Source organism: Phallusia mammillata, chromosome 4 (genome assembly GCF_965637545.1).
Source record: "Phallusia mammillata chromosome 4, kaPhaMamm4.hap1.1, whole genome shotgun sequence".
In the NCBI taxonomy this organism is placed as follows: domain Eukaryota; kingdom Metazoa; phylum Chordata; class Ascidiacea; order Phlebobranchia; family Ascidiidae; genus Phallusia; species Phallusia mammillata.
The window spans coordinates 2,650,496-2,678,488 of NC_137255.1; the positions used below are offsets into that span (position 1 = coordinate 2,650,496).

The window sequence follows — 27,993 nt, forward strand, 5'->3', positions numbered from 1 at the left end:
ACTAAAAATTTTAAAAAAACTTAAACATAACTCACTTAAGTTTCTAAAAAAGTCCATTTGCATAAAAAAAACTGAAAGGAACTGACGTTTTTGACTAGCCTACTCTTCGAATTTGCAGCGGCTTCTGAATAAAGAATATGGTTGTATGCATTTGCTGACATTGTAATTGCACTTCACTAAAGAAAGGCGTTGTTACGTATTAATTTGTTTAAAACGTTATTAGGCTACACAACGTTTCCATTTTTTTAGCAAGCATGAAATGTTGCGAGTAGTTTACAACTACAGTTAAAAGTGTCGCAGGCCAATCAGTAACAAACTTATATTGTTGGTTTGAAGTAATTGTTTTTGTGTGAAACAGCTGTGTTTTTGCTCATAATATTTGATTAAAAAATACTCTTAGATGCGTTTTGAAAGCTCAATCTAAACTACCATATTTAGCCATTGCTCCCATGTAGTACCTACATCTATAAACGCGCAAAACGATTTACCACTGCTTTGCACAACACAGGTTCTTCCTGCGTCGTACGCTGAAAATTGGTTGTATTTTCACTGGACATGTATTTTCTTGCGAATTCGCGGAGATGACGAATTCGACCACATCCGCCAAAATTCATATTCAATGTTCCTTATTCACACGAGCCGAAATGAACCGCAATACAAAATTTAAATAGTGACAATAATTACTGTTTTGGTCATTTGACACTGGACAAAACTGAATGTGAAACGTTTCTTTAATTTCAAAACAATATGAGATAAAGTTATAACCCGAAAAAAAATAAGTTTTCCACGATCAAAATAAAGCTTCTCTAGTGCCACGGATTAAAAGGTTTGAACGAGCGCGAACTTATATCGGATGAGTGAAAAAGCAGACAACAATTTATTTTGTTCGTTTTTTCGCCAAAATATATAAAATTATGACTTTTATTTTATGATTTATATCTTGTTGTTTGGTATATTGTAACAAAATATTGTTGCAAAACTGAATTTCGATAATTTAGCTTGATTAATTGGCAACAGTATGAAAGCTAAAAAACTAAAGTCGAAAAGGAAGTTCTACTCCCAGCTAAGAAACCATTTAAAATCGCCAGGAGCTAAAAAAGTTTTAAAGAACCGCCATAAACAACAAGCACCAAAACAAATACCAGTAAGTATGGTAATGTGTTTTATTTAATTTGAAACAATTTGTAAAAAAGGTATTTGTAGGAGTTTTAAAATCCTGATGTGTGTTAACTTTCATTTTTTGTGCAGCACATTGCGAAAGTTTGCCCTTTTAAAGCCAATCACCACAAAACTTTGCGAAAAGCTGGAGAGAAGTCAGAAAATCCTGATGAACTTTTTTTCCAGCCAGGTAGACTCAGAAACTGGTATATATATTGCTTATATTAACACATTTAAAAAAATTATGTATCTTAGCCATAAGCAACACTCAACTGGTAAAAGAAAAGGTGAATTTATCAAAGATGATCACTGCTTCACTAGTTGCAAGTGTCAAAAAATCACCACAATCTGAGTTCCAAAAGTCATCTCAACATTCAGGTATAAATATGTATTTTCTATCACAATGTTTTCTTTATTTTGTGTGGCTGTAGTTTGTTATGTTTATTCAGTTAAGAAGACCGTTTTCTTTGTGTTTTGCCTCCATTGAGTGTGGTGTGTTTTTTGGAAGTTTCGCTCAAATTTTGTCTTATTTAACTTAAAGTGTACATTTTTTCCTAAAAATATAAAATAAAGACAAAAAGTGAAAAACATACATGACTTTTTAATCAGTCTACAGCAGGGGTCGGCAACCTTTTAGGCGACGCGTGCCAATTTACTTGTTATTTCCATGTGTTAATGACCTCGCGTGCCAAAGTTTTTCTAAATAATAGTGGTTTGTGCAAGCAGATATCAATAATAAAGAGAAAACAGAGTGTTTTGTGCATGTAAGGCTGAATTTTATAACAATGATACAATAAAAACTATAAACAAGCAGTGTAACAGGTTAAATTGTTACTTTAATGTAAACACGCAAATCGGTTGGCGTGCCATGAAAAACCACCTCGCGTGCCAAGGTTGGCCGACCCCTGGTCTACAGTTTACAATCAGTCTAATTGGTCAAATTGCTAAAAGTGTTAGACACACATAAATCACTAAATTAGCCATATGTACAATATATAAATATTTTATCACCAAGTGGGCAAACCATCTACTAAACAATATTTTCATGGATGTATTGTTTCCCAGATAATCCCACAAGTTGCCAAAGTAACCAGACTCAAAACAATCAGACTCTACCAGTTCCAGGTAAACAAACACATTTTGCATTTAAGTTTACAACAACTTCAAGTTCAACTGTTTTCAGATTTGGCTTCTCAACCCAAACAGGCAAGCATTAAAAATGATGATGCATCATGTGAGTCTTACTTACCGCCATCATCGGACAGCGACTCAGCAAAAATGAAGCAGCTTCAAGCCTGGTTAAATAGTTGTGATAAACCGTTGTCAAGCGGTAAGTGTAATCAGTGGTGGGATTCAAACTTTTTGTCAGCCGGTTCTACACAAAAGTCATATGTTTCAGCCGGATTTTAAAAATCGGTGTATCAAATAAGATGCAAAAAGTCCATTGACAGTAACCAGTAATGCGGTTCTCTGATCTGGTGCGAACCAGCTGAATCCCACCATTAAGTGTAATTGTTTTTGTGACAGAGGTTTTATGTCAGTTGGATGCGTATATTTTTTAGATGCTTGTGAAAACAGTGAACACTCTTCGTTCTATTTGGATCATTCATCAGACTCAGGTAGCTATAAAAATTGTCTTTAGATTGGTAAAAATAAACACTGCTGCACTTTTACAAAAGCAGACAACTTGGTTATGGTTATATTACAGTACATGGGAACGTAGATAATTTTGTTTTTTTCTTTTTGTTTATTAGCTTAAGCATGGTAATTCATAAGTTTATCAGTTAGACGTAGATGAATAGCTGAAATCATTCCTGAAGCATCAGTGCAGATCATCGATCACGGCACACTCACATAGTAATCATAGTATGCCAGACCCATTCAGGGTGTTATACCAAAATAGCCAGAAAATGCTTGATGACTGGCTGATTTGGTATGATGTCTTCAATAGGCCTGGCATATTATTATTTCATTTTTTTATCATTTGTAAAAACAACTTAAACTGTATCAAATTAATCACATAAACTAGATGGATGTGTATTGGTTCTTAAAATTGTTTTACTTTGCTACCAAACAATTTTTCACATAAATGTTTTTCTGTTTTAGACTCCTCGTTGTTAGATTGTGCTGATGTCAAACACAGTCCATCTGGCTCAGCCTCTCGCAAAGACCAAGTGCAACATGACTCAAAATACCAACGTTCTGCATGTTCAGGTCTAAAAGAATTTCAATTTAATCAACAAGTTCGCTATTAACTCAGCCCTGTTGTTTTAATACCATTGTTTGAATAACTCATTTTACTGTATTTACACAAATATAATTACTTTCTTTAGTTTGTTTTTCTGTCTGGCTGACGTTTGATTTTTTGTCAATATTTCATTAAACTACTATTATTAATGTTATAGCTGCAGCACAACAAAGGTATAAAAAACATTTGTGACATGCCATTAATTTTTTTGTAATATCTCAAACTAGTGATTATTTTGTTTGTTGGTTAACTGGGACTTCCAGAGACCAATGGGGCCCAGTTCAATTTATGTATGAGTCTATAGACCTTACAACATGATATAGAAGGCTGGTACAATAAATAATTCACAAGACACATTCAGTGCATCATATTTCTGTAATTTCTCACCAAAAGTGTACCAAAATTTGTTGCAGGTTGTGGGGAATCAAGCAAGCCACTAATCTGTTCTTCCAATGTTGATTGTCAAAGCAACAAGTCAATGAATTGTAGGAATGAGCTTTCCCCTAATTACCACAAAGACTTTGTTGCATCCAACTGCAAGGAACCTTATTCGTCGTCAGCCTCAAATGATGCCGAACAAAATACATGTTTCAAAATTAACAATCATATACCTTTTTTGAGCCACAGAGAAGGTTCTCCTAAACCTGAAAATCTTGTAAACAGTTCACCAACCGCATTTGAGGTATATATTGACATTTAGAAAAAAATAGAACTTTATTGAAAAGGTTTTGTAATTTAGCCATATGAAGAACGATGGAATGCAGTCATGGCCAAAATTTGCCAAGATTCTTCACCAGAAGCAGTTAACTTTGGTACAGGTAAGCACATGATTCGCTTACACCAGTTGCAACACAAATGTCGTAGCCAGTGGTGAGATTCATTTTTTTTGTCAGCTGGTTCTATCACAAATGTCATATTTTTCAGCCGGTTCTGTTACAAAACAATCCATTGACAGCAATCAGTAATGCTAACCGGTTGGCTGATCTCATAAAATTTCATGAGCCGGTATTTCAAAACTGGTGCGAACAGGCTGAATCCCACCACTGAGTGTGGCCAAAAAACTGGTTGTGTACATGTGGCCCATATATAAGACATCATTTAAACGTATGTGTTAAAATTGTGACCCAGTTTTTTAAAATCTCTGCACTTTTTATCAGTGTAAAATGAAGCTACTAAACATTGAGTGTTTTTTAGTATGTTTAAGGTTGTACAAAAACTCAAATACTTGTTGTTTGTGTAAATAGCTTTCAAATGCATTTGACAAATAAATATCCGAAAAGGTAAGAAAATATATGTCTTATTTGGGTAGAAGGCTGCCAAGTTACATTAAGATTAAATTCCTAATGTAGCATTAAAGAATCTTTAATTGCATTTTTTTAAATATTAATTTTACCCTGAGTTTTTTGGAATGTTGCCTTTGTTTATTTTTAGACCTTTCATTGTCAGAAGATTTTCATCTTCAACCCTACACGCCAGAAAATCCAATGTCTTTTCAAAGCAAACAGAAATTGCCCAAAAACGTTAATTGGTCGTAAGTGACTTTAATTTGCCATGAATTAAATTTTGAAACCTACAACCAAATGAAACACATACTACATTTTTTGTTACTGTTGAAGTAACTGTTGTTACAGGGACAGTTCAGACAGTGATTTTGGAAATCAAACTGAATTTTTACCCTTGCATGAAGCAGGATTGCAAAGAGGTGTGAAAGCATTGTAGTCTTAAAGCAAAATAAGCCACTACAATAGGTCGTAAACCAGTAAAATGTGTAAACCAATAAAAAATTGCCATAAAAAGGGCATTTTTAACCCAACGCAACAACAAAGAAATGAAATATATGTTTTGACTTAGTGTAATACAGTCATGCCAATATTTAATTGTATTTTATATTTGAAAAAAACTCTTTATATTTTTACCACAGGAAGGTCTGTCTCGCCTTCAAGAAATTATGAGATTTTCCCTCTTACTCCTCTACAAGTAACAAAGTCTTCACCACAACGTCACTGTCCGGTTGACGTCACTATGACGTAAGTTCCATAGTCTCATTTGACCAGTTTTATTTACGTTTTTTACAGGCAAATCCGGTTTATCTTATAACCAATTTTCCAACCTTTTTATGCAACTAACTGGTATGCAATTATCCGGATTTGTCTTTATAACACATAAAGATTTTTAGGATAGCTCTGTGCTCACAGAGTTGTGAGTTCAAATAAAAAAAACTTTGCTACATGTGAAAAATAGTGGATTTATGATGTGTGGATGTTTTGCCTAAGCACATGAAAACAATTGCTATGTACTTTGAGCTCTTAGTGCAGCCAACAACAAAGATAGCCATGATAAAGATATAAAGATGCTAGGAAATTATAAATGTCACATTAAGATGATACTTCGAATTAAATATTAGTCCAGTGGTTCTTAACCGGTGGGAAATTTCCCACTAATGGGAAATTCAGTGCATGTAGAGGGAAATTGTGCAAGTCAGGGCTCACCAAACTCCGGCCTACAAACCAGATCAGGCCTTGAGTTAACCGTTTAAAGTTAATTTACTGCAAAAGTATTCCTGCAACAACATTTAATATTAATTTCACCCAGTTTCACAATTCGAATAAAATCTGAAGGCCGTTTGTTACACCACAGACAAGATTAACAATATCAATGCCTTTGTCATTGTGTGCAAATAAATGCCTTTCTTATGTTAATTGTGATGCAATAAATCAGTACTGCAAGCAGAGAAGACTCTTCGATATTCCACACAATTTTACTCTCCCATAAAAGCACTTTTTAAATCTATTAAGATTGCAGTAAGCCTTTAAGCTCTTGCAGGTACCGACAAAAGCGCGTTACAAAACTATTTTAATCGAAGAATACATTGTTTTGTTAATGATGGGCACAAAACATCAATATAAAAATAACAAAGAGGGGGGAAATTCGAACTTGTTGATTGACTTCAGTGGGAAATTTCACCAAGAAGGTTAAGAACCACTGTATTAGTCTATTCTCAGCCATGGCTGTGGATAAAAAAGTTTGTTAGTAAACTAGCTCAAAGCTTGGGAAGTCATGGTTTGTTCATTGTCTCATGTACCTTATAACTTATGTTTGAGATATGCATTATTCTTAGCTCGGACAGCGAAGCGGATGACGTATTTGACCACATGACGTCATACCTTCCCTCGTCTGAATCGCGTAAGTAAAATATACCCCTCAAATGACTGTTAGTTAGTTGTATTGTAAAACTGATCGGTTTGTTTTGCGTCAAACTGATTAAGATATTTTCATCGTTTTTTAATGTTTCGCGAACAGTATGAGATTTTTCTCGTTGATTACCATTAAAAATAAAGTTCAATAAGCTATTAAGTAATTTTTCTCACAAAAATAACAACTTTTCCGTGGTACTTGAGAAAAAGTGCTGACTCAGCATTTTTATCACAGCCGATTTGTCATCTCTAAAGCAATTCTGCGTAACTGCGGACGACCAATTCCGCTTAATGACGTCACAAAGTAGCGAAAACAGTTCGCCGCTCGTCGCCAAAGCCTTCAGTATGTGACGTATATTGATGACGTCATTTTAGGTATTTGTTTGGAATTTTTTGAAAATATAAGTTTTTTGTCTACATGTAGTTTGTGACATGGGCAAGATTTAATTAATTAGTATTTGAACAAAATTTCAACAGCTTTTGTATGACGTGAGTAAAACAGAAGATTAAGTTATGGAGAGTCTTGTTAGTGTTGATGCTACGTTAATTGCAAAGGTTGTTCGCTGAAAATGGAATGGTAACATAGTTAGATACAAGCGCTTGCTACTGCCTTGTAGCGTCTTGTTTTTGTCGTTTTTTTGTTAGCTAGTTGACGCTAGAGCAGCGGTTCCCAAACTTTTCTAAAAAATTTGCCTGGTGGAACCCTTTGCAATTATTTTGATATTTCGCGGCCCTATAAAAATCAAAGAATGCTATAGGAAAAATGCAAAAACATTGTTTCTTCTAGTACACTAGTGCAGTCAAGATTCTTTTTAATGTAACAACTTTCTAACTTAGTGGTTTTCAAACTTTTTCATTGTTTTTTCGATACGGTCACTTTGCCATTATATCGAGGACTCGCGGACCTTAAGCCTGAAGGTGTATTTTAGCAATACGAAAGTTGATTCACAGAATTTTAGCTTATTAGGTATGCAAAATTACGCATAACAACGATCCAAAGACGGTTTGTGACATCACAGACAAGACAGAAAACATTACGATAGTGCGCAAACAATTGCATTCTTGGTAGTTGTCATGCAATAAAGGCTATATATTGTATAGTAATGGAGGCAGTGGATCTCTAATTGTACTTTGATTTAAACCTATTCAGTGACACAAATTGACGCCAAATAAGACTATAGAGCAGTGCTCTTCAACCTTTTTAGTGGCACGGAACCCTTAAGGTATTTTGTCAAACTTTGCGGAACCCCTCATAAAATCTAATACAAGTAGGCTACATCAAAGAAAAAAGATCAAGCACATCATAAAGGTTGACTTCAATTCAACGATTCACTAAAACGTATTGCCATATTATTTGGAACGGTCGTATCTACATTTATCTTGCAATTTAGCTAGAGTGTATCAAGGTTGTATTTATTACGTCACAATTGATCAATGGTGTAACAAAAGTTAATTAAATGGTTTGAGCGAGACTAGATGGTTTAGCAGTTTGAAACAATGATTTTATGAATCATTCGTGTTTGAATTGCTACACCAAACCGCTGCGAACCCCGTGCAACCGTTAAGGTTCACGGAACCCCTGAAAGGGTTGTACGGAACCCCGGTTGGGAACCACTGCTATAGAGGCACGTAAACCCTTTCGCGGACCCCGCAAAATTGCTTCACGGACCCCAAAAGGTCCGCGGACCCAAGTTTGGGAACCGCTGCGCTAGAGCATACAAATGTTGTCTAATTGCAGTATATGTTGGTCTGATTAAAAAGAAATATTGTGATACACTCTAGGCAATTTTGGCAGAGATTAGGTGTTAAATTATGTCATAGGACGAATTTTTCAAACGCCCTGACGTCATAATTCACCTTGCGGACACGTGAAAAAATTTGCTACAGCGAAGTGTTCACTAAAAGGTCTTATGAGCTGGCCTAACCCATAAAGCTAGAATACTCCCGCCAAATCAGGCATTTCAACTTAATTACTCCTTCTAATAACCGAAATTCGCGGATTGCCAGCGTACGTGAGCGCCCGGACCAGTTTTTCGCCACTTCGCGAAAGCGATTTGTGACGTCACAAGTAGCCAGAAGCGATTTTACAGCGAATGTTCAGTCCAGGTGTTATGACTGTGTTATAAGTAACTTCAAGCGGTAAATGATACACTATTTAAAATATACTAATATTTTTTGTGTAAATGTTGTTTTCGTTAACTGATTTGGTGCTGAAATGTTTAGCTTTTTTTTGGTTAAGACTGTATTTCCCAACCAAAATCTTGCTATGTATAACTTGTTTTGTTTGTGGCACCTAAAAGACCTAAACGCAAGTTTTTAATACTTATCTATAATGTGTTGATTAAGACTGTATCTAGCAACGAATAAGCTCAAAATAAGACTCTATAGCGTTGTCAAGTGCACCCACTTTATTATCAAGACTTAGGACATATGAGGTGGTATTCTGCAAATACAAATACCTCTGGCGATATTCAAACTCGTACATAAATCCGCTTTAGCAGCCACAGTTCTGTCTCTACTTACTCAGCATTATGTGGGAAGTTTTGTTTATTTTTGTCGACATATTTATAAGCCACAAAAACGAATTTTCGTCGTTGTGTTGTGAAAGAAAGGCGAAAAAAAAAGTTAAAATGGCGAGAAATAAAACGCGACAAAAAGGCCAGACTAGTTTGCATTAAAGTTGCAAAATAAACACAAGAACATCACTCCAGTTAAAGGCGGTTTTTACCGTCTTGCTAAAGAAAATACACGAAAAATGTAAGTAGAAAGTATTGTATATCAATCCATGTGTACCCTTGCTTGACTGTTTCTATGTTGTTGATTGGTTTTGTGGGTTAGTTAAGAACATTGGACATGTACATTTTTGGTATTTGGTTGCTTAGAACAAATTACTGTAACCAGTAAATTCACTAAAGCCATTTGTACAATTCAATTTCTTCAGTTTTCATGCAAGAATTTTTGTCCAAAACCTGGCGTGAAACGCATGACCTAAAATAATGTTTACTACACTTCAAGTGCACAGTTTTTACAGTTGATTTCACAACGCGTTTACCAACCTTTGTAGTATTCGGTTGTTTAAAACACACAATATTCCGTTATTTTAAAACAACTTTATGCATTAGTAGGACATACGATGCAAGGTCCATGACGATGTTTTTCGTTGTGACGTCATAGCGCGAGAGGGTGACGTCATAATTAAGTTGACACGTTGTATGGACGTCCGTAGTTCGCGCGGTTTGCGGGGTAACCCGGTGCTTGAGGGTAACTCCCGTACCCCACCTGGGGCTGGGTCGCCTGGTAACCGTAACCAACTGCTGCGTCGCCGTGCGAGCCACCCTGGTACGAAGGGTAAGCAGGAATCTGGTCGCTATGGTAACCGTTGGAAGGGTAACCCGTGTACTGGGGTGGTGGGTTGTCGGAGCTTCTGCCCCTCCGTCCGCCGTGTGGGGGCGCCGGTGGGGCCTGGTGGCTGTCACGTGATGGTCTTTTCATTCTTGGGTCTTGACTGGGGTTGTATGGCTGTAAACGAGAGAAAAATTGTTCAAGTGTGAATCTTTGTTTATTGGCGCGTGCGCACACAATTTTAACATATTAGGGCGAGAGGGGGCGAGACAAGAACCTCAAACGGTTGAATATTAAACACAATACAGAAAAATTGTGTTTAGGGCTTTTGTTTGTTTCGCAGGATTTTTTGTCGCGTAATTCTTGAAGAGAAAATGTCTCTTAAAAAATCTCTTTAAAATCCTAAAGATTGGTCCTTAAATAAATAAAACAAAGTATAGAAACAAATAAAAAAGAATTTGACATAAAACATAGCAATGTTTGGCAACATATGGTAATTCTGTTTGTATTCCAATCCTAAACCTTTCTCAAAAAATCCATACAAAGCACAGTACTCTTCATTTACACACACAGGAAAAACTAAATCGGATTAAGGTCTTTTAACTTACTGGTGGTTTACTTCCGTTGTTGGCGCTCTTCCAATTCCCACGCCCGTCCGCATCGCTCGACACACCTCTCCCTGGAGGTCGCTGTTTCTTCTCGCCGCCCTCCGGACCGTCGTACCCCCCGGAAGCGGACGAGGGGCGTGATGCAACTTCCGGCCCAACAAGAACTTTTCTGCCAGGTCTGTTAGCAGCTTGTTGCTCTTCAGCTGCTTTATTTTTCTTTTTCTGGTGTTGCTTGTATTTGGCGTAAATGATACCGATGATTACGACTGCTGCGAGGCCACCGATAAGCACCCCCACAATCACACCGGGGGAAACACCTGCGTCGAAACAAGGGGTAAACAACCTACAAATACATGTGGCATATATAGACCAAGTATCCACACAGGTCTAGATGTTTTTTTGTGGGATCAGCCGTTATTAAAATAAGAACCTGTTAGGGATAGACCGATTGTCGGCGCCGATATTTTGCATTTAACCGATTATTGGTATCGAATATTTTGTCATCTGTCGGCCGTACATTTGTAACTATGTTATATTTGCTGGGTGTAACTGTATTAAGCATGTGACTTTGTTAGTTTCCTTTTAAACAGTTTGTTTACGCATTGCGAAGCATGACATTGAAGTCGTTTGGCGTTAAAATAATATAAAATTAAGGGTAGGCCTTTTACAGCAAATGTAACATCGGTTATAGGCCTCCTTAACTCCCTAAAATCGGTATCGGTATTAAAAAATCATATCAGACTATGCCACAAATTAACTTGTATAGTGCATTGAAACCTAGATATCTTATGACGTAACAATGCAGCTGATGGTCGCTATCATCACGCCATGTCACGCCTTGTGTTTGAACTAGAGTAACCTGTGGTTTTGGGTACTGTGATGTGCTTTTTTAAACGAGGTCATTCTATTGTGGAGAGAATACAGTGAACATCTCGACAGTTCTTGGTGTGCCAATAGACAGCGTACAACACAAAATAGCAACAGTTGGGATATATGACTCGACTAGTTTGCGGCAGACTATCTCGAAAACTTATAGGAATAAAAATGTCATACACTGCTTTTCTATAACCTACCATTACATTCAAATACATTTCTTACCACTACAAGATACTTGATTGGTTGGTCTCCATCCCTTGTCCTTGCATGTTATTTTGCTCTCTGTGGGGTTGCCAGTTGTGCATTCGATCGAACAGCTGGTATCAACAGGCACAATCCAACTCTTTGCCGCTCTACAAGTAATTTTTCCTCCCTCTGGCGTTTTGGCGATGTTGCCATTACAGCTAACTGGAAATTCAAGTCTTTTTTATAACCTTTGAACCGATTTTCTTAAAAGGTTTAAAATGTTACGTCATTTTTGGTGACGTATAGTGTGTGACGTCACCAATATTGATGTACCTAACTTTTTGTGTTTTGGGTAAAATTTATGGTAAAACAAAATATTAGATTTGAGGATAAGATGTTAGAACAGTGTTTCTTAACCTTTTTTGCACTCGTACCCTTTGAGCTTTCAAAAAATTTTCTCGTACCCCCTGTGTCGGAAGAAGGCTTTTATACTTACATCTTATGTTGGTTTTCGACATTTTGTTGTTTGTCTTTGAATTTAAGTCATTTTCTTCAGAACTTAATATGGAATTTTCTGCAGACAACATAAACATACACTGTTAATATACAATGCAGTAATGCACAGTTAAAATTTAATTCAAAAATTGTCCCTTAAGGTAAAATAAATTAAAAAAAAAACAGCATAAAAATCAATAACAAGCACCAAACACAGCGAAGTGTAACGACACTACTATAATTCTGATTGTACCCCAATTAAAAACCTCCTAAAAATAATCCACATAAAGCAGGGGTGGGCAACATACGGCCCGCGGGCCCGATCCGGCCCGCGACGGGATTTTGAGCGGCCCGCAGGCAGTTTCCGGGTTTTACATGGTAATGTGGCCCGCGGCCACAGTCTGCCGCAATACCCCACTACTTGCATACTACGTCAAATTATAGTTGTATCGGACAGTAACGCTCCCCAATAGCAAAAAAACTTCCCGCCGTTTTTACCATTGGACCATACGTCCATTGTTACGGCATAACTGCCAACCTTGTGTGTGGCTTACTTTCACGGTTTCGTTTGTTTCCACACGTGTAGCCTAGTTAGTGTTATAGCAGTATCTTAGTCTGTGGTGTATGCATTAAATTTGCTGTGGGGAATAATTTTATGTTACATCAGTTTGATTGTTTGAACTGTATTGTAATTGTGACGTTCTTGATTCTATTTGGTGTAGGTCAGGGTTATTCAACAGGGGCGATTTCGTCCACCCGGGGGGCGATAGTGACATTTTCGGGATTGGGGGGCGATTTTACTTCCAAGGGGGCGATTTCAAAATTACTGATTGTTTAAAAATATACAAGAATTGTGAGACTAGGCTGACTTACGAGCAAATTTTATTTGTCTTGCAAACAAACACCAGGCACATGGGGCGCATGAGCTTTTGCCTCCATTTGAATAAATTGCTTTTGGCGATTTGTTTGTACTTTTTGTGATCTCGAGAGCAAGGTTGGGCTGTTTATTTGGGAACAGGGGACGCTTTGTTAAGGCTATGTATGGTGACCGGCTATACCTTTTTAATATAACGGTAACGAGCTTTCCCTCAAACCTGTTTCACTTTTACACTTTCTATAGGTCTGCTAGGGCTTCAAAAACTGCGAAGTTTTTGTATCATCCTTAAATTTGATAAATCTAGTGTAAGTTATTAGTGTGGAAAGTATAAGTTTCTCTTCTGCCGAGTAATGCCCCATTACTTTTAATCAAAATAACAAAAAATAGCTATTGTTTGCGCATAATCGTATGATGTTATCTTGTCTATGACGTCACAAACTTTGCTTGGATGCGTTAGAATTTCGTGAAATTGACCCTCAGTGTTGTTGTAGCAATTAAATTGGGTTTTAACTGTTAACATAAGCATTCGTTGGTGCTGGGTAAATCTAATTGCACGCAAATGCTCAAGAGTCAAGAACTTTAAAAAATAACAATATAATGGGGGGCGATATTGAGCCAGTGCCCTAGCAAGGGGGCGATTTCGCCAAAATGGTTGAAGACCACTGGTTTCGGTGGTCAAAAATCCGTTTTAAATCACTGGATAAATACGCGATTAATGTATCGATTCGGGAATCCGGCCCGCCAAGTACTTCATTTTCCCACATCAGGCCCGCCGACTGGAGAAGTTGCCCGCCCCTGACATAAAGCAACATTAAAGACACAACACTGATCCAGTGTTTCGCAACCTTATACGGATCGCGTACTAACTGACATTTTTTCCATCGTTGCGTACCACCGAAACCCTGTATTAAATAGGTAGACCAAAATATAGGCCTATTTTTCTTCACTAGGCTAGCAAATTTCTGAAACCAGCAAGGTTAAAAATTCCAAAAGAATGTCCATGATGAGCAGCGCTGATCAGTTGGGTTGCAATTCTTAATCTGACTTGAATTAAGTACGGAAAAAGCTCCTCACGTGCTACCAGAATGGCTCCTGCGTACCACTGGTGGTACCCGTACCACAGGTTGGAAACCACTGATTTAGACACACTATAAAATACTAAGCTCGGATTAACAGCAGTGCTATCGGCTGTTACACCACAGTCCACAACCGATGACATTTACAGCAACATTAAATCTTCTTCTGTGCCTTTAAATACGCCTTACTAAACGAATGTACTCGGTTTTGCCTAAAACTTAAACGCATTCGGTTTCTGCATTGAAACCGGCGGTATATAACTTGTGGCAGTCGACATTATAGTAAAATACGTATACTGGTGACCTGATATTGTTCAAAACTATTTTTTTCCATCAACTTTATAGGACTCTTCTATAGCAATTGTATTTTTATACCAAAGTTTCGACGTCCTATACAGGTCGCTTTCATCGGGGTAAATAACATTTTCTCTATGTTTTTTAAACTGGCCTATTTTGACACAGAAAAAGTCAAGATTTTAACAACAGGCCAAGCTACTGTTAATGTGATTGGACCTACAAGCGGCCTAAGGTGAAATAAGAACCTTTAAACCGACAATAGTGAGAAGGTTGTGCGCCTCTGTGGTAAACGCGCAACAAAGTGGTAACAACAAAACAAACCTAAACAGTGCCATCATTGATACAGGACGTCGATAAGTTAAACCCTTTAAATTTCTCCTCACCAAAGTGGACATCAACTTGGTCAATTCTGTTGACAATTTCGCGTGTTTTAGGGACGCTACAGTATAAATATTTACGGGTACAGAACGTCAAAGGTGCTTGAAACGAATCGCCTGGCCGTGGTCGGCTTGTGGTGTGTTGTGCTTGTGGTGTGTTGAGATAGATTTGATCTTACCACAACATAGCGTCTTGGCGCACTCTAAAACCTGTTTATACGTCGTGGTCGAAGTTCTGCGTCCTGGTATACGTGTGTCGTGTCGTTTGGGTGCGTTTTTCTTAGGTTTTTCGCGTGTCTTTATGATAAAGTTAGATACATGTACAATTTACGGTTATGTAATAACAAGTGTACTTTTGTACGAGTATAGTTGAGTGTACGGTATTTTGTATTTTTTCTCCAATGTCAACGCTGAAAATTACAAGAAACAAAATAAAATACTTTTAAAAGGCCAAAATGGCATTTGTTTTGTGTGCCTCCGAAGTATGGTTACTGTGTCTATTTATTTTAGCTGTTCACAACACCGTGGTTGTCAATAACTGAATAACTGAACTAAATAACCAATAATTGAACTAAATATGACTTAAAATGAACAAGATTTCTACAAATCATTTCCTTTTTTACATTGTGTAAACTGATCCTTTATACTGACCGCCTTGGTAAGAGAAATAAGATCAGATTTGACTTACTTTAGATAAAAACTTTTCCAACGTAAAAAGTTCTGATCACTTAAAAGTAAAATTTATTTCAACAGGAGTTATAAACTATTTGGAGTTATAAAAGTAAAACTTTCGCACCCCCCAAAATTTTTTTATCGTTTTTAAAGCACCATTTTTTCCAACAAAAAGATCCATTTTGTGGCTTTTTAAACAAAACTTGGATGCTAACTAGACTAAAACTCATTGCAACCTAACTTTCTTGGAATTTATTTCCTTCAAACTGTTCCACCCTCACAGCTGTAACCTGATTACAATGTTCACGTTAGACGGGCAGGTTTTTGCCCTTAGGGGTCGTTTCGTCATTTTGTAAATCACATCAACCAGATCGAATTGTCACATGACATTTTGAGAACTTGTGTTAAACAATAAAAAACAACCAGTCCAAGTGGCAACGCTTTTGGTTAGTTAAAAAATGCTTTGTTTATCCTATCTTACCCAAGCCTATTCTGCCTTTCCATTAAATATGTAATTAAGTTTTGTCTGATGTTAAAATGATTATTGTAATGCGCCTGCACATGCAAACAATAAAAAATATACTTTCAATTAAAACGCTTTTTTAGTATCCTCTGCAACGGTATGTCACAGTTTTAGCAACGACTTTTTAAACAAATCTCAGTGTTTAGAAAGCTTTCTTTAAAATGCAAGCAAAATGATTTAAGGCAATGTATAAACAAATCTTCTTTTACCACTTTGTTCAACTTTCCGACTTTTTATCATGACATGAATCTCGATGCTCAATTTCCAATTTCAACAGTAAAAAGTACAATAGATTTTTTCTACAACATACAAACGTTTTCATTTCATATCGCGTTACTTCAGCTCAACGACTCTTAAACAACAAAACACAATCTTTTATATGGCGCTTTTATAGTTGCCTACTCCGCTATTTCAGGCGATTTTTAAGTAACAATGGCAATTGGTGAAATAAGGATTTTATATTATCACGCGGTTTTTGCTCTTAACTTAGTAAAATGGCAAAATGGTTATTTTAAACTTAACTCTTTCTTATAGATTAACAAATACATTTTTGACATTTTACACTGATCATGAACCAACGTTTAACGTGGGCCAAAAAACACGATCCAATTTGGCACCACTGTTATTTGTAAACAAACCCGTTTCAATCTTATAATCTAGTCTTAAAAAGTTAATCTTATTGCCAAGAGCGCAAAAACCTGCACTATACTAAAACCGGTTGCAATCCATGGGCACATGACTCGCATTGGGACGATTAAAACGCCTTAACGACTTCCCCTCACGCCCGCCACTCCTGTGACGTCATACCTGTGACGTGTTTCACTTTGGAACGACCTCCGGCGCTCGGAACTGTTTGTGTTTTTGTTTCAACGTGGATAAAAGTGATGAATTGAGCTGTGGGAAAATAATTTTGTTTTACATGAACGCAAGTTTGATTTTATGATACAACGTTAAATATTGTAAACATGTTCATAGTTTTTTTAGATGTTTTTACACCTCGGAGGTAAAATTTACAAAACTTATTTGCAACAAACGCTGTGATTATACATTTTTTGTCCGTTGACTTATTTTTGATATTTTGGTTCAAAACGTTACTTACAGTGTACATCCCTTTTTGCCTTATATACCGCGCAACAAAAGTTAGGCTTGTAGAAAGCGGCCTACTGATCGAGCTTCATGCAGTCTAATATGTCAACTAATCTTTTGTGATAAAAATAACAAAACCTTGAGTTTACTCTGAACTTTTTTTGTGATATCTTTAAAGGACATTTTACATTTTAGTGAGTTCGTTATCTTAGTTTTGATCATATATATTGTGGTTATAAAGGTAATTTCCAATGTAGCCTACATTAATTTTTGCCTTATATACTGCGCAACACTTATAATACTTTTTTAGAAAGCGGGGCACTAATCGAGCTTCACACTGTCTAATACAGTGGTTCTCAACCAGTGGGCCATGGAAGCATTTTGATTGGGTCACAGACCAACCAAATAGAAAGTTTTTTTTAAGAATTTACTTTCATTTGTATCACTACACTCAATTTTACAAGAATAATGGCTTGGGGAGGAATTGAGAAGGAATGTTTTTGTTTTGTTTTTTGTTCTGAACCTATTTTATAGTTGATTTCTTTCTATCTCAAAAATTTACTGGGCCACAGAATTTTTTTGCAATGAAAGTGGGCCACGAAAGAAAAAAGGTTGAGAACCACTGGTCTAATATGTTAACTAATACTTCTTGATAAAAAAGTCAAAACCTTGATTTTTTTGCATTTACTTATTTTCGTTTAAACTAACTTTAGCGAAATTTCTAGTAAACATTGACACGCTCTGCTGCACAAGACTATTTCATAAGCGCTCAACTCATATCAAGACTCAGACAAAGTTTAAATCCCCTGTTGGATCTACAAAAAGATTCCGGTTCAAGCGATTAGTCTAATTACGAGTGAAGGTGGAACGTGCCACGCAATAATTAACTCTTTGTGACGTCACAACGTCTGATTGTGACAGACACGGTCATTTTAAAGCGCCTTTCTAACATCAACAGTGTAGGTTCGATACTAAATATTGATGTTTATGTTCTAAGAACTAGTAAGTTAGGCTGGATCAATTTAATTGAAATACACAATGTGTAATCAATGGATAAAACTTTGCACTTTCTTATTTGGTTAAGTACAAACAAAACAACCATATTTATGCTATTGCCTTCAAAACAACTGGTAAATACGTTCTACGATCTGGTATTTGAACAACTCAATGTTCTGCATAATAACTCTTTACCACAACTGTCATTAAGTTTTTCTTTGCACATCACATGTTCTCGAAAGTCTTTCCACGTTAAAAGACGTCAGCAGTGTTCGAATCTTAAAATAACTGACTTCTACTTTTCGTTTTAAACCATAGACACAAAAAAAAAATTTTTTTGCTAAAATACACTTTATCAGTTTTATACCACAACTTACGACATTGGAATTAGATTCATTATTCAAATATACCAAACTTAATACTATGGTCATCATTACAATAAGCGACAGTATAGCGTCGTTTAAATCATAACATAACATTCTAAACCTTTTTTTTTTCAATCTACATTAAATAAAAGATGTAAAATTTTAAAAATGTAAAATGCTTCTCTGTCAACCACACATCAATGCACCTCAAATCATTCTTTCAATCTACCACAGATAAAAAAAAACATCGTCACACCTTATTTTGATCCCTTCTCACTTATTGCCAAGCTGGATTCGCCTTCGATGTAATATTACCTCTCGTTGTATGCGGGCTTTCGTATCTCGCTCGGGGCTATCAAATCTGCCATGATTCTTCCAGCAACACGTTTTGTATGGGCGTCAATTCACCGTCCATACACGTCTTGAGCGTTTCTTGCTCGACAACTATACGACTTTCGTGTTTTCGTAAGATTTCTGCCTGTCCGATGGACGATCTGATATTGTCTTTGGTGTCTTATGCGGTTTATGTTTCATTAAATTGTCTTCATCTCTTTTTAACAGTAAACATAAGGGGTTGATGACATAATTGACTGACACAAACCGGTTTCGACTATATTCTGACGTTTTGTCAAATTGGTCTCAATTGTTTTAACGCTTTTCAGTAGTAAATAAGTTTGCTTAATACCGGTTTTTATCCCGTGTTTAGTCTTTGGTTCAATTTTTTGCTTTAAACTATTTTTTAGTCTTTGTCTTGATTGTTTGGTTTTAAACTTGGAATTAGTTTTTTGGTCTTCAGTTAATTTTTGCCTTTTTTTGTACCTCTCCAGTAAGAAATTGTTGATGCAACGTTGAACACAAAATTTGACCAATTGCAACAACAAGTTTTAGCCCGGTAAACATGCACGCGTAAAGCTGGGTAACTAACTAGTATCGTGCAGTCAACTATCGTAAAGTTTAAGGTATTACTAAAAAAATTCCCATCGAAAACAGGAAACTATTTCGTGATCTGGCTTTAAGCTTAAACTTTGTGATATTTTGTTTCAAACATAATATTCTTTTTATATGTTTTACATTGTAATAAACATTCCTCTATTATTAAAGTTATATGAAAAACATTAAACACATTGGCTTGGTGGACATGTAAATGTCAAATATCAGATGATATAAACTTGAGATTTCATCTTTCCAATTACGATTGTTGGTGGGTACGAAACGCCCATAGTAAAATAATCATCAGCCATCTTGTGGTTTCGAATTTCGTAAATTATTAAAACCATCCCTAAAACAGTTGCAAACCTTATCGAGCTGTTGTACTTTTTGACATATTTTTCCTCTTGAAAAAAAACAATGCGTTGTAAGCTTGAGAGCAAGTAGATAATTAAATACATGCCATAGACGTATCAAAACCGCCAAACAGTCAGCAATTGTGCTGTAACTTAGAAGGCGCATTCTTGCGTCCCCAACCGGTTTAAAAACCAGGTATACTTTCTGCTAGGTGGCTTACTGGAGTTTAAAACTCAGTCGCCGTTTCTCCCCAAATCTGTTTGAATAGGACTGTGTTCAAGGTTTTTGATTTAATCGCCAACCAAAAACTTCAGTTTCTTTAAATTGAAGCAAAACATTGTTATTATCAAATTATAACTAAAACCAAACAAAAACTATCTTAACATGTGGAAATTCTTGCATGATAATGTTATTTTAGTTGTAGTATTAAATGTACTTACTGTTTTTGGTTGATGTATCGGAACTCATGTTTCTTGATTATCCAGATTTGTTTTGCAGCAAACTGTTTGTTTGTTATTACCTAAAAGCTGTTGTAAGTTTCCAGAATTATAAAAAATTTACAGCATTCTGTCTTTTGGTAACAAAATATTATGATTGTAAACGTATAAACTGTTTTCGCTCTTTATTATACACTTTTTTTGCTTGTCTAGAAACACTAAGTTAAACTTCAAGTCATTTTTAAAGTAAAATGCCTCCAAACAACTTTCAAAATAAACTACAACGCTTAACGCTTTTAAATGTCAAGGCCCCGCTGCAATATACTATCGAGTATTTTTTCAAAAAAAGGTTAAATATGTTTTTAGGTTGTACAGCTTGAGGGCAAGTTACAGTCGACTTATATGCCCTGTCTTCAATTACCCCAAAACCGATTATTCGTAAGATTAAATTTTACTGTAAATATAAATTTCATCTAAGCCTCCAGCTTTTCAACATCATATTTCAACGAATGCTTTCGTGGAAAGTGCAGAGACGTATTTTCACACCCAAAAACCCGGCCTAATTTGTATTTAATTGTATGGTTAAAAACATGTTTTTGAAAAATGATACATGAAACAAAATGTACATCGAGGACACCTACAATTACATTTTGGCGTTCGATGCATTTTGCGCTGAAGGCAATACCCAGAATTGAACCAAACATTATTTTTTTACGAACAGACATGAAAACCACTGTCATATTTGTTATTTTTGACATTGCCCTCTTTGTTGGAATAATTGCAGTTTTGCACAATAGCAAGCTTAATAATTTCAACGCAACTGGTATAACAAAAAATGCTTTTAGATTCAAACTCGAATATACTTGTGCGGACTTTTTGACCGAAAATTTTGCATTCAGAGTAAAAACAGAAAAACTATTTTTCCCAACACTTATGCGTTTCATTATGCTGAAGTTGTTTTGAAGGTTTTTCGTATTTGGTGAGGGTAGTATAAAATATTTCCAACCTTTACGTCACAAGTTTGTAACTGGTCGCCACTATTTTCTTTTTAACAACATGTGCATTAAGGTACATTGACTTTCTTTCGTAAGAGTTGCCAAATTTAAGTGTGTTATTAAGAATTTCTTTGAAATAACTTTTGAAAACCATTCTGGATTGTGAGAAAAATAGCATTTTGGATTTTCATTGGGTGATAAAAAGTTTGTAAAATTAAATCTTCAGCGCATTTCGGCCGCTTCGAAAAAATGTTTGAGAAACAAATGTTTAAAACATAACCACACAGTGTCGCATTTGAGTAGGCGCGTTTTGTGCGGAACAGCAGAATCATACAAAATGGCGCAGGCGTGCGCGTAATAAAATTCAATCCAATGGAAAACCTTTTTGAATTCATTGACATTAAGTTTCAACTCTTCAGCCTGTAAGTCGAAACACAAGTTAAATGTTCTAGTAGTTTAAGTATTGCGGTGCTTGGTAAAATTTAGAAGTGAATATATGATGCCTTGTGCAGGCATTTCTGCCGGTTGGTGGTGAACTGATCTGAAAGTTTTTGGTGGCGCCTTAGGCGACGTTGAACGAGTGTTTTCAGTCTGATATAGATTTACAGAGTGTTGGAGGCAGCGTTGTGTCTTCTAACCACTTATTTAGAAGGGGTTGTGGAAGTTGTAATGAGATTAAAACAGTTTTACCGCCCATTGTTAGAACTTCCTAACTTAGCTTTAATACATTAATATGTAGCTTATGACAAGAATAAACAGCAAATGTTGTGTGTGACAGACAACATCAGTTTAAAGTTTTGTCCAGAGTTTAGGTAGTAAAATACAGTTTTAACCCACAGAGTGCCGATGCAAACACATGGTGGACAAAAAAAAACTAAATTATAAACGTCGTGCTTTTGACGATTTGTTTAGGCTTTTCCATTTTTGAAAATTTATTGTTTTATTATTTTGTTCGGGTTTAAAATGCATTGTTAGGGATTTACTTTTTGTGATGTCAATAGAACTTAAGTTCCTTTATCGATAAAAAAAACATTTTAATGCGTTAACCGTAAGCAAAACTATTATCCAATAAACATAGTGAATGTTTCCAAATGTAAATAATTATTTTATGTTTTGTCTTTCCGATTTAATGTATCCTATTTCAACATGCGCTTTCCAAAATTTGTACTGTATTAGCCAAGTTTAAAATAAATGCTCGTCTAATCTATAGAGCCAATCGCTTGAAAAGTTGCCTGACATGTCTTTATGTCGTCACAGTGGCTGTTGATTCGCTGGGGGCAATACGACAGTCATCGAGAACATGGGATTTCCTTGTCCAACGACCTGTTTATTGTGACGTGGTGTTATTTCTAGAAGTTGTAACTTTGTAACAGGTCTTTGTGAAACGTGTAAATCCCATTAATCCCTCTATTTCCCCCACGGAAAACTTAGTTTCACTGCCACGACTTTTATGGTCTAATTTGGCAATGTGTTGTTAGCATCACAGCTTCTTCAGTTTTTGCTTAGTGTTCAGTAAATATCCAGGTCTTAGAAAGTTTTTGAAGAAAGTTTCCGTTTTGTGGTGAAAATATGGTATTTCTAATGTGTAATTGCCGCTCTACAGAAAACGGGGTAATAGCCTTTTTATGTTTGTTTCAATTCTATTAGTTCTTTTGGCAAACAGTTTTGATTGATACAAGAGATATCTGATTTGGCAAGACCTTTTCGTTTTCGAAATCGCACTTAGATGAATTAGATATTGAACTGGCTACGCCCCATCCTTGGATCAAATTACTGGCCTGCATATAGATAATTTTCCATGGTATGCACAAATAGCCAAATTGCCACCTTTAAAAGCAGTTGCTCGTGAAATTTTAAGCCAAGTTATATAAGAATTGCTCTATATGACGCATTTCGTTATTACTGGACCATTTCCTGATGAAAACATAAGTAACTTTTGCGACTTTTATATTGATTAATCAGTAAGTAGATTTATTAAATAAAACTGAATACACTGACGTCGCTTTTTGTTGCTTAAATATTAAATACACTAATCAATCTTTTGATCAGTATAAGCTTAAAGATTTTGCGCAATTATTGAAAATTTTAGCTTTTGCTGCGCCAACAAAGATATGTATTAACAACGAAGTCACGTATTACTTAACATGACGTCATCGGTTGTCATTAGCAACGCTGTTACGTACATATAATACCTAGGCAAAATTGTTGCGTCAATATTAACAGTGCGTGGCTAACCTAGTAGGTGGTTTGTTTTCGCTGTAATTTTCTTTGATCTAACCGCACATCAAATCTAATTACATCAACAAATAGTCATTACCCCATGTTGCCAGAAAATTAAAATCTCCCCATCACTGTTCGTATTGTTGGTAAGGGGGCTTTCCCTCTTTCGTGGTCGTGATTATGAATTGTTGTCACTGTAAAGTTTGCCGTTGGAGGTCACAGCCGTTGCTGACCAATCAGAATCCAGCACGAGTCAGCTGAGAGAGCGCGGCAAAAAGGTGGAGTAAAATTTGACAGGAAAACAAGCAGTTGACAAGTGCGGAGGCATCAACGTTTTTGCAGATAAAGTATTTGCCGAATAAGTGTACAATTGTATGTGACAGCCAAGCCTTTTTGCGAAACAAAAAAAGAAATTTGAAATCATAAAGCAAAGGAGTCAGCAAGTTTAGTTTGTATGGTAAGACAGTACTGCATATTTTTGAGCACAAAGAAGAAAAACAGTAAAGCAGCAAAGAGAAAAGTTTTGCAACATCATGAAGTAATTTAAAGACTTAAAAGGTGATGTTACTCAATTGTTTACAACCAAAGCAGTTTTACAGCCAATCTATTTTAAATGTATCTCTTCTGTCTACGTTCAACTACATATTGTGTGTTGTTTTTCCAGGAAATTTACTGTAGCCTACCAGGTTGGTAGTGTTCTAGGGTAGCGGTACGCGACAAGCGACAACCGCAGTATGGTTTGTCGGCGACACGTGACATTTTGGTTGCTCCGTAGCATTCTGCTGATATTTGTGTCATGGAGCCCAGTGGTCGACGCCGTCCAAGCAAGTGAGTATCAGTCTGTGACTTTATGAATTCCGTTTTATTGCATAGTGAATTTCAAACTGTAACCCACTATTAGTTAAGAAACAGTTCGGTTATTTGCATCCTCCGGTTAATCGCAGAAACCATCTTGGTAACTTGGAGATGTTATTAATCACCACATCGTCTTGTTTTGCAAACATAAATATTTCTATTTTCTCTAATACGAGGAAAACGGTTAAACATGTCATTTTGTTAATTTTTGCTTTGATAAAGCTAAAACTTGTGATCTTTTACTTATGGCCAGGGCTAGGGAGTCGGAGATTTTAGCGTGTTTATTCATTTAAGTCCTTAAGACAAACATCCGTTGTCGTTACAAAACTAAATTAGGATTTTGACTTGCGATTGGCCTATGAAACATGCATATTTGTGAAAGGCAAAAAAATGTTTTCAACTGAAGTGCATTGCAAATCATTTTTTTTACCCTCTCAACCGAAGTGACAACCGTGAGTTTTATACAATCCGACTCTATAACCCTGTTTATAGCAATCCCTCGTTAAAATTCGGTGTATCTTTATAAGTGACAAATTTTATTAGGAAGTCGCCCAAAGTTACCTAATCGTCAAATAAATAAGCTATTGCTGCCAGGCATAGTATCAAGTTTATAGAGCTCTTCTGGCAAATGTATTTTTATTCCGCATTCAGTGTTATTTACCCTTATGAAGACGACCTGTATAGGACGTCGAAACGTCGGAATAAAAATACATTTGCCAGAAGAGATTTATAAACTTGTTACCTAATCGTCTTCATAAAATTTTCGCCACACTTTTTTCAGTCAAATGCAGCGAATGGTATCTTCGTGCACCGAAAGGCGGAACTTTGAAATGTAGCCACAGTGGAGAAGAGGCATTAGATGGGACAGTTTGCGCATTAACTTGTGACACAAATACAGCTCCTTCACATGATGAAATCACTTGTCAAGCCGATGGAAGTTGGTACCCGACCAAAAGTCCAACCTGCGACCGTAAGTTTTTGTTTTGCTTTGCTGTTTTCTAGGGCATCTTTTTATTGTATTTGTAATTGAACCAAATAATTGGTTTGATAAACCAGATATGCTGGAATAGAATAGCAGGATACTGTTTATGCTATGAATAGATTTTTAACTTTGCTTTTGTAATTAAACATATCTGGAATTGCATAAAATTATTTTGTTAGACCTGTACTTTAAGTAACGAATTAGGAGTATATTTTGAATTATTTGTTTTCACTTGTGTACGATGTAGATCAACCGTCTTTAACATTTATAGACTTTTTGCGTTTTATAAGAACAGGTTTCTTAAAAAAAATTTTGCTATGCATTAAATGCAAGGCTTTCTAGAAAGCGCCTTAGGCTATAAAAGCGGGAAGAGTTTCTAAACCTATTATATACGAAATATAATTTGCGGTGTAAACGAGTTTCAACACTTTAGTGTAAATTGTATTTGTTTCATCGAAGGCTGTTGATATTGTCCAAAAAGTTTAGAAGACTCATTTTAACATTTGAAATAACAAATGTCATTCACTACTTGAAAAGATATTAGCTTGCCGGTTTGTGTCATAGTTTTTGAAACCGAAAATCGCGTTCCTATGTTTTAATTACACTGTAAAAAGTGACTTGCTTATATGCTTATATAGTTTTCAAACCTTTGCAATCCAACAAAATCCTCTAATTTGCCCTTTGGGTCTCTAAACCCCATTTTGAGAACTATTGCTGAAAACAAAAGGGGTAAAAGTCATTTACCAACAAATCAGTATTGGTTGCCGGGCACATCACATCAACAAACTTTTGCTCTTTCGGGATTTTTTTAAAACTCGTTAGCTACATTTTCATCAGGGTATTCAAAAAATATTTACAGTCATTTGTTTACAAACATGTATTTTTCATTTTAGCTGACGGGAGTGTTACAGTAATCGTCGTTCCAGCTGTAGTTGGAACTATCGTCGTTCTCTTTGTCGTTGGATTCGTGTACGCGCAAATGTCTAAGAGATGCCAGACCAATAAGAGGACACATGAAGAAGTGGACGTTGAGGGAGGAGGTGGTGGGGTCATCCGGCCGGGCAAGGAGTTCGCGGAGGCTCACAGGACATCCGGAGAGAGCTTTGCGCCAGAGAATCTTCCCGTGAAAGAGGTTAAAAAGAAAAAGAGGAAGCCTATAAAAAGTCCGAAAACTTCAAAGAGGATAGGAGGACGGATGGCTAGAAAATTCCGCATCACCGCTCCCGCTGGATTGCTCCGGAGGCGGATGAGGGGATTAAGATCTGGATGGAAGTCCTCCGGACCTAAACGTGTAGTCGGTCTTCCTCATGGAGTTGGAGAGTCATCCGTTTGTGGAGATGTTGATTGGCAGGAAAGATTAAGTGGATCTTCCGCTCCTGAATCCAGCTCTTCCGAGGAGGAATCAAGTTCATCTTCATCTGAGGAAGAAGTAGAAGAAAACACAGTCCCGGCTGAAATTGAAACTGTAGCTGTACCGGAGGAGCCAAGAAAGCCTTCCAGCTCTAAAAGTAAGAAGATTGCTCCCCCGCGCCCACCAGCTCCGCGAGTTAAACCCTCCAGGTCCTCCGATCCTCATCACAGAAGATCCCGTCCTAAAAAGAACGCGTCCAGTGGTTATTCTTCCGACGATGCAAATCATAAGAAGAAGAAGAAGCACGGAAAATCATCATCAAGGCGTCCTCCGGATCACAAAAAGAAGAAGAGCAGCAGCAGCAAAACAAATGTTGTAAATCTATACGACAATTACCCAGTAGCTGGATCAGACCGCCAGTATCTTGATTTTGAGCACGATTATCGAAAAAACGAGCATTTCTACGAGGCGGGAGCCTATCATCCACAATATCACCCAGTAAAGTCGTTTCCAATTAAACCCGCGCATAAGAAGAAAGAAAAATCGGAAAAGGAGCGTAAAAAGTCCAAGGAGCGATCCCGGAAGAAGAGCAAAGATGGTGCGGATGATGCCAAGGACACTGCTGCAACTGGTGGTGTTAAGTATTACTCCATAAAACAGGATGAAGATGAGATTAGAAGGAATAAGAAAAGATCCAAGAGCCGAAGAAAAAGAAGCAAAGAACGGCGGGAAGAAGAAAAGGAGAAGAAACGGAGGAAGGACCACAAGGAGCGGGATCGGACTCGCAGAAGACGAGCAGAGTCGGAGAGGAGGAAAAGAAGACATGATTCCTCCCACAGGAGGAAGGATTCGAGAGATCGCAAGGAGCGGGGAAGAGATGAAAAGGACTCGCATCGTAGGAAGAAGAAATCTTCGCGCCCTAAAAAGTCCTCTGAAAGACACAGATCAAGTCGTAAAGTTGTAACATCTGATGAAGGTTAAATTGTTTTCAATTCTTTGTGTTTCTGCTCCATTGTTTAAAGCAGGGGTATGCAACCTGCGGCCCGTCGATTAAGGTTGTGCGGCCCGCGGAGACTCAGAAAATATCTAATATACTGGCAAACGAGTCCAATTATTCTACATTTTTGAGCATATTAATGCGCCCGGTGTTTTTTCTGCGGTCTTGCAATATGTGGTTAGAATCAAACGCTACCTGTACTTGTAGTTGAGCATTTGGGTACGCAACAAAGTAAAATCACCTTGTGTTATATAAAGGTGCGGCCCGCGATCTAATCTTGGCAATTGTATTTGGCCCCACAGTGACAAAGGTTGCACACCCCTGGTTTAAAGAATGCACACTTTACAGAACGACGCACTTGCCATGTTGATATCTGCAATATATTCTCATTTATAGTTTCGCCATTTTCTTTCCCCGTCCGTGCCTTTTTCTTTTTTCTCTCACATGCGCGCGAATAAATCTCTCGGAACCAGCAAGGCGTTAGACCAGATATGCA

At 36.8% G+C, this 27,993-nt stretch overlaps 3 protein-coding genes across 8 annotated transcripts; 2 read left to right on the forward strand and 1 right to left on the reverse strand.

Annotated features, from left to right (window-relative positions):
• Positions 1-57: 57 nt before the first annotated feature.
• LOC145224348 (uncharacterized) lies at positions 58-24,040 on the forward strand. 4 transcript variants are annotated; one of them, XM_080090821.1, is made up of 15 exons: positions 58-1,144; positions 1,249-1,348; positions 1,414-1,536; positions 2,224-2,283; positions 2,342-2,488; positions 2,721-2,777; positions 3,265-3,372; positions 3,820-4,088; positions 4,146-4,224; positions 4,838-4,937; positions 5,023-5,108; positions 5,328-5,433; positions 6,525-6,589; positions 6,836-6,975; positions 23,977-24,040. In XM_080090821.1, exons 1-14 carry the CDS (start codon positions 1,019-1,021, stop codon positions 6,949-6,951), a joined length of 1,542 nt encoding a protein of 513 aa, XP_079946947.1. In that variant the 5' UTR covers positions 58-1,018; the 3' UTR covers positions 6,952-6,975; positions 23,977-24,040. The 4 variants fall into 4 exon arrangements, with proteins under 4 accessions (XP_079946947.1, XP_079946946.1, XP_079946949.1 ...); XM_080090820.1 differs by lacking the exon at positions 23,977-24,040 and adding an exon at positions 10,516-11,491 and having other exon boundaries at positions 59-1,144; XM_080090822.1 differs by lacking the exon at positions 23,977-24,040 and adding an exon at positions 10,516-11,491 and having other exon boundaries at positions 60-1,144; positions 5,038-5,108.
• On the reverse strand, positions 9,130-18,698 carry LOC145224351 (uncharacterized). 3 transcript variants are annotated; one of them, XM_080090826.1, is made up of 6 exons: positions 18,207-18,319; positions 16,737-16,823; positions 12,109-12,186; positions 11,649-11,834; positions 10,551-10,867; positions 9,130-10,119 (listed from the first exon to the last, which is right to left on the reverse strand). In XM_080090826.1, exons 1-6 carry the CDS (start codon positions 18,235-18,237, stop codon positions 9,796-9,798), a joined length of 1,023 nt encoding a protein of 340 aa, XP_079946952.1. In that variant the 5' UTR covers positions 18,238-18,319; the 3' UTR covers positions 9,130-9,795. The 3 variants fall into 3 exon arrangements, with proteins under 3 accessions (XP_079946952.1, XP_079946954.1, XP_079946953.1); XM_080090828.1 differs by lacking the exons at positions 16,737-16,823; positions 18,207-18,319 and adding an exon at positions 18,633-18,698; XM_080090827.1 differs by lacking the exons at positions 16,737-16,823; positions 18,207-18,319 and adding an exon at positions 16,139-16,228.
• Positions 23,982-27,973, forward strand: LOC145224347 (uncharacterized). Its single transcript, XM_080090819.1, has 3 exons — positions 23,982-24,140; positions 24,949-25,137; positions 26,043-27,973. Exons 1-3 carry the CDS (start codon positions 24,047-24,049, stop codon positions 27,479-27,481), a joined length of 1,722 nt encoding a protein of 573 aa, XP_079946945.1. The 5' UTR covers positions 23,982-24,046; the 3' UTR covers positions 27,482-27,973.
• The last annotated feature ends 20 nt before the right edge of the window (positions 27,974-27,993 follow it).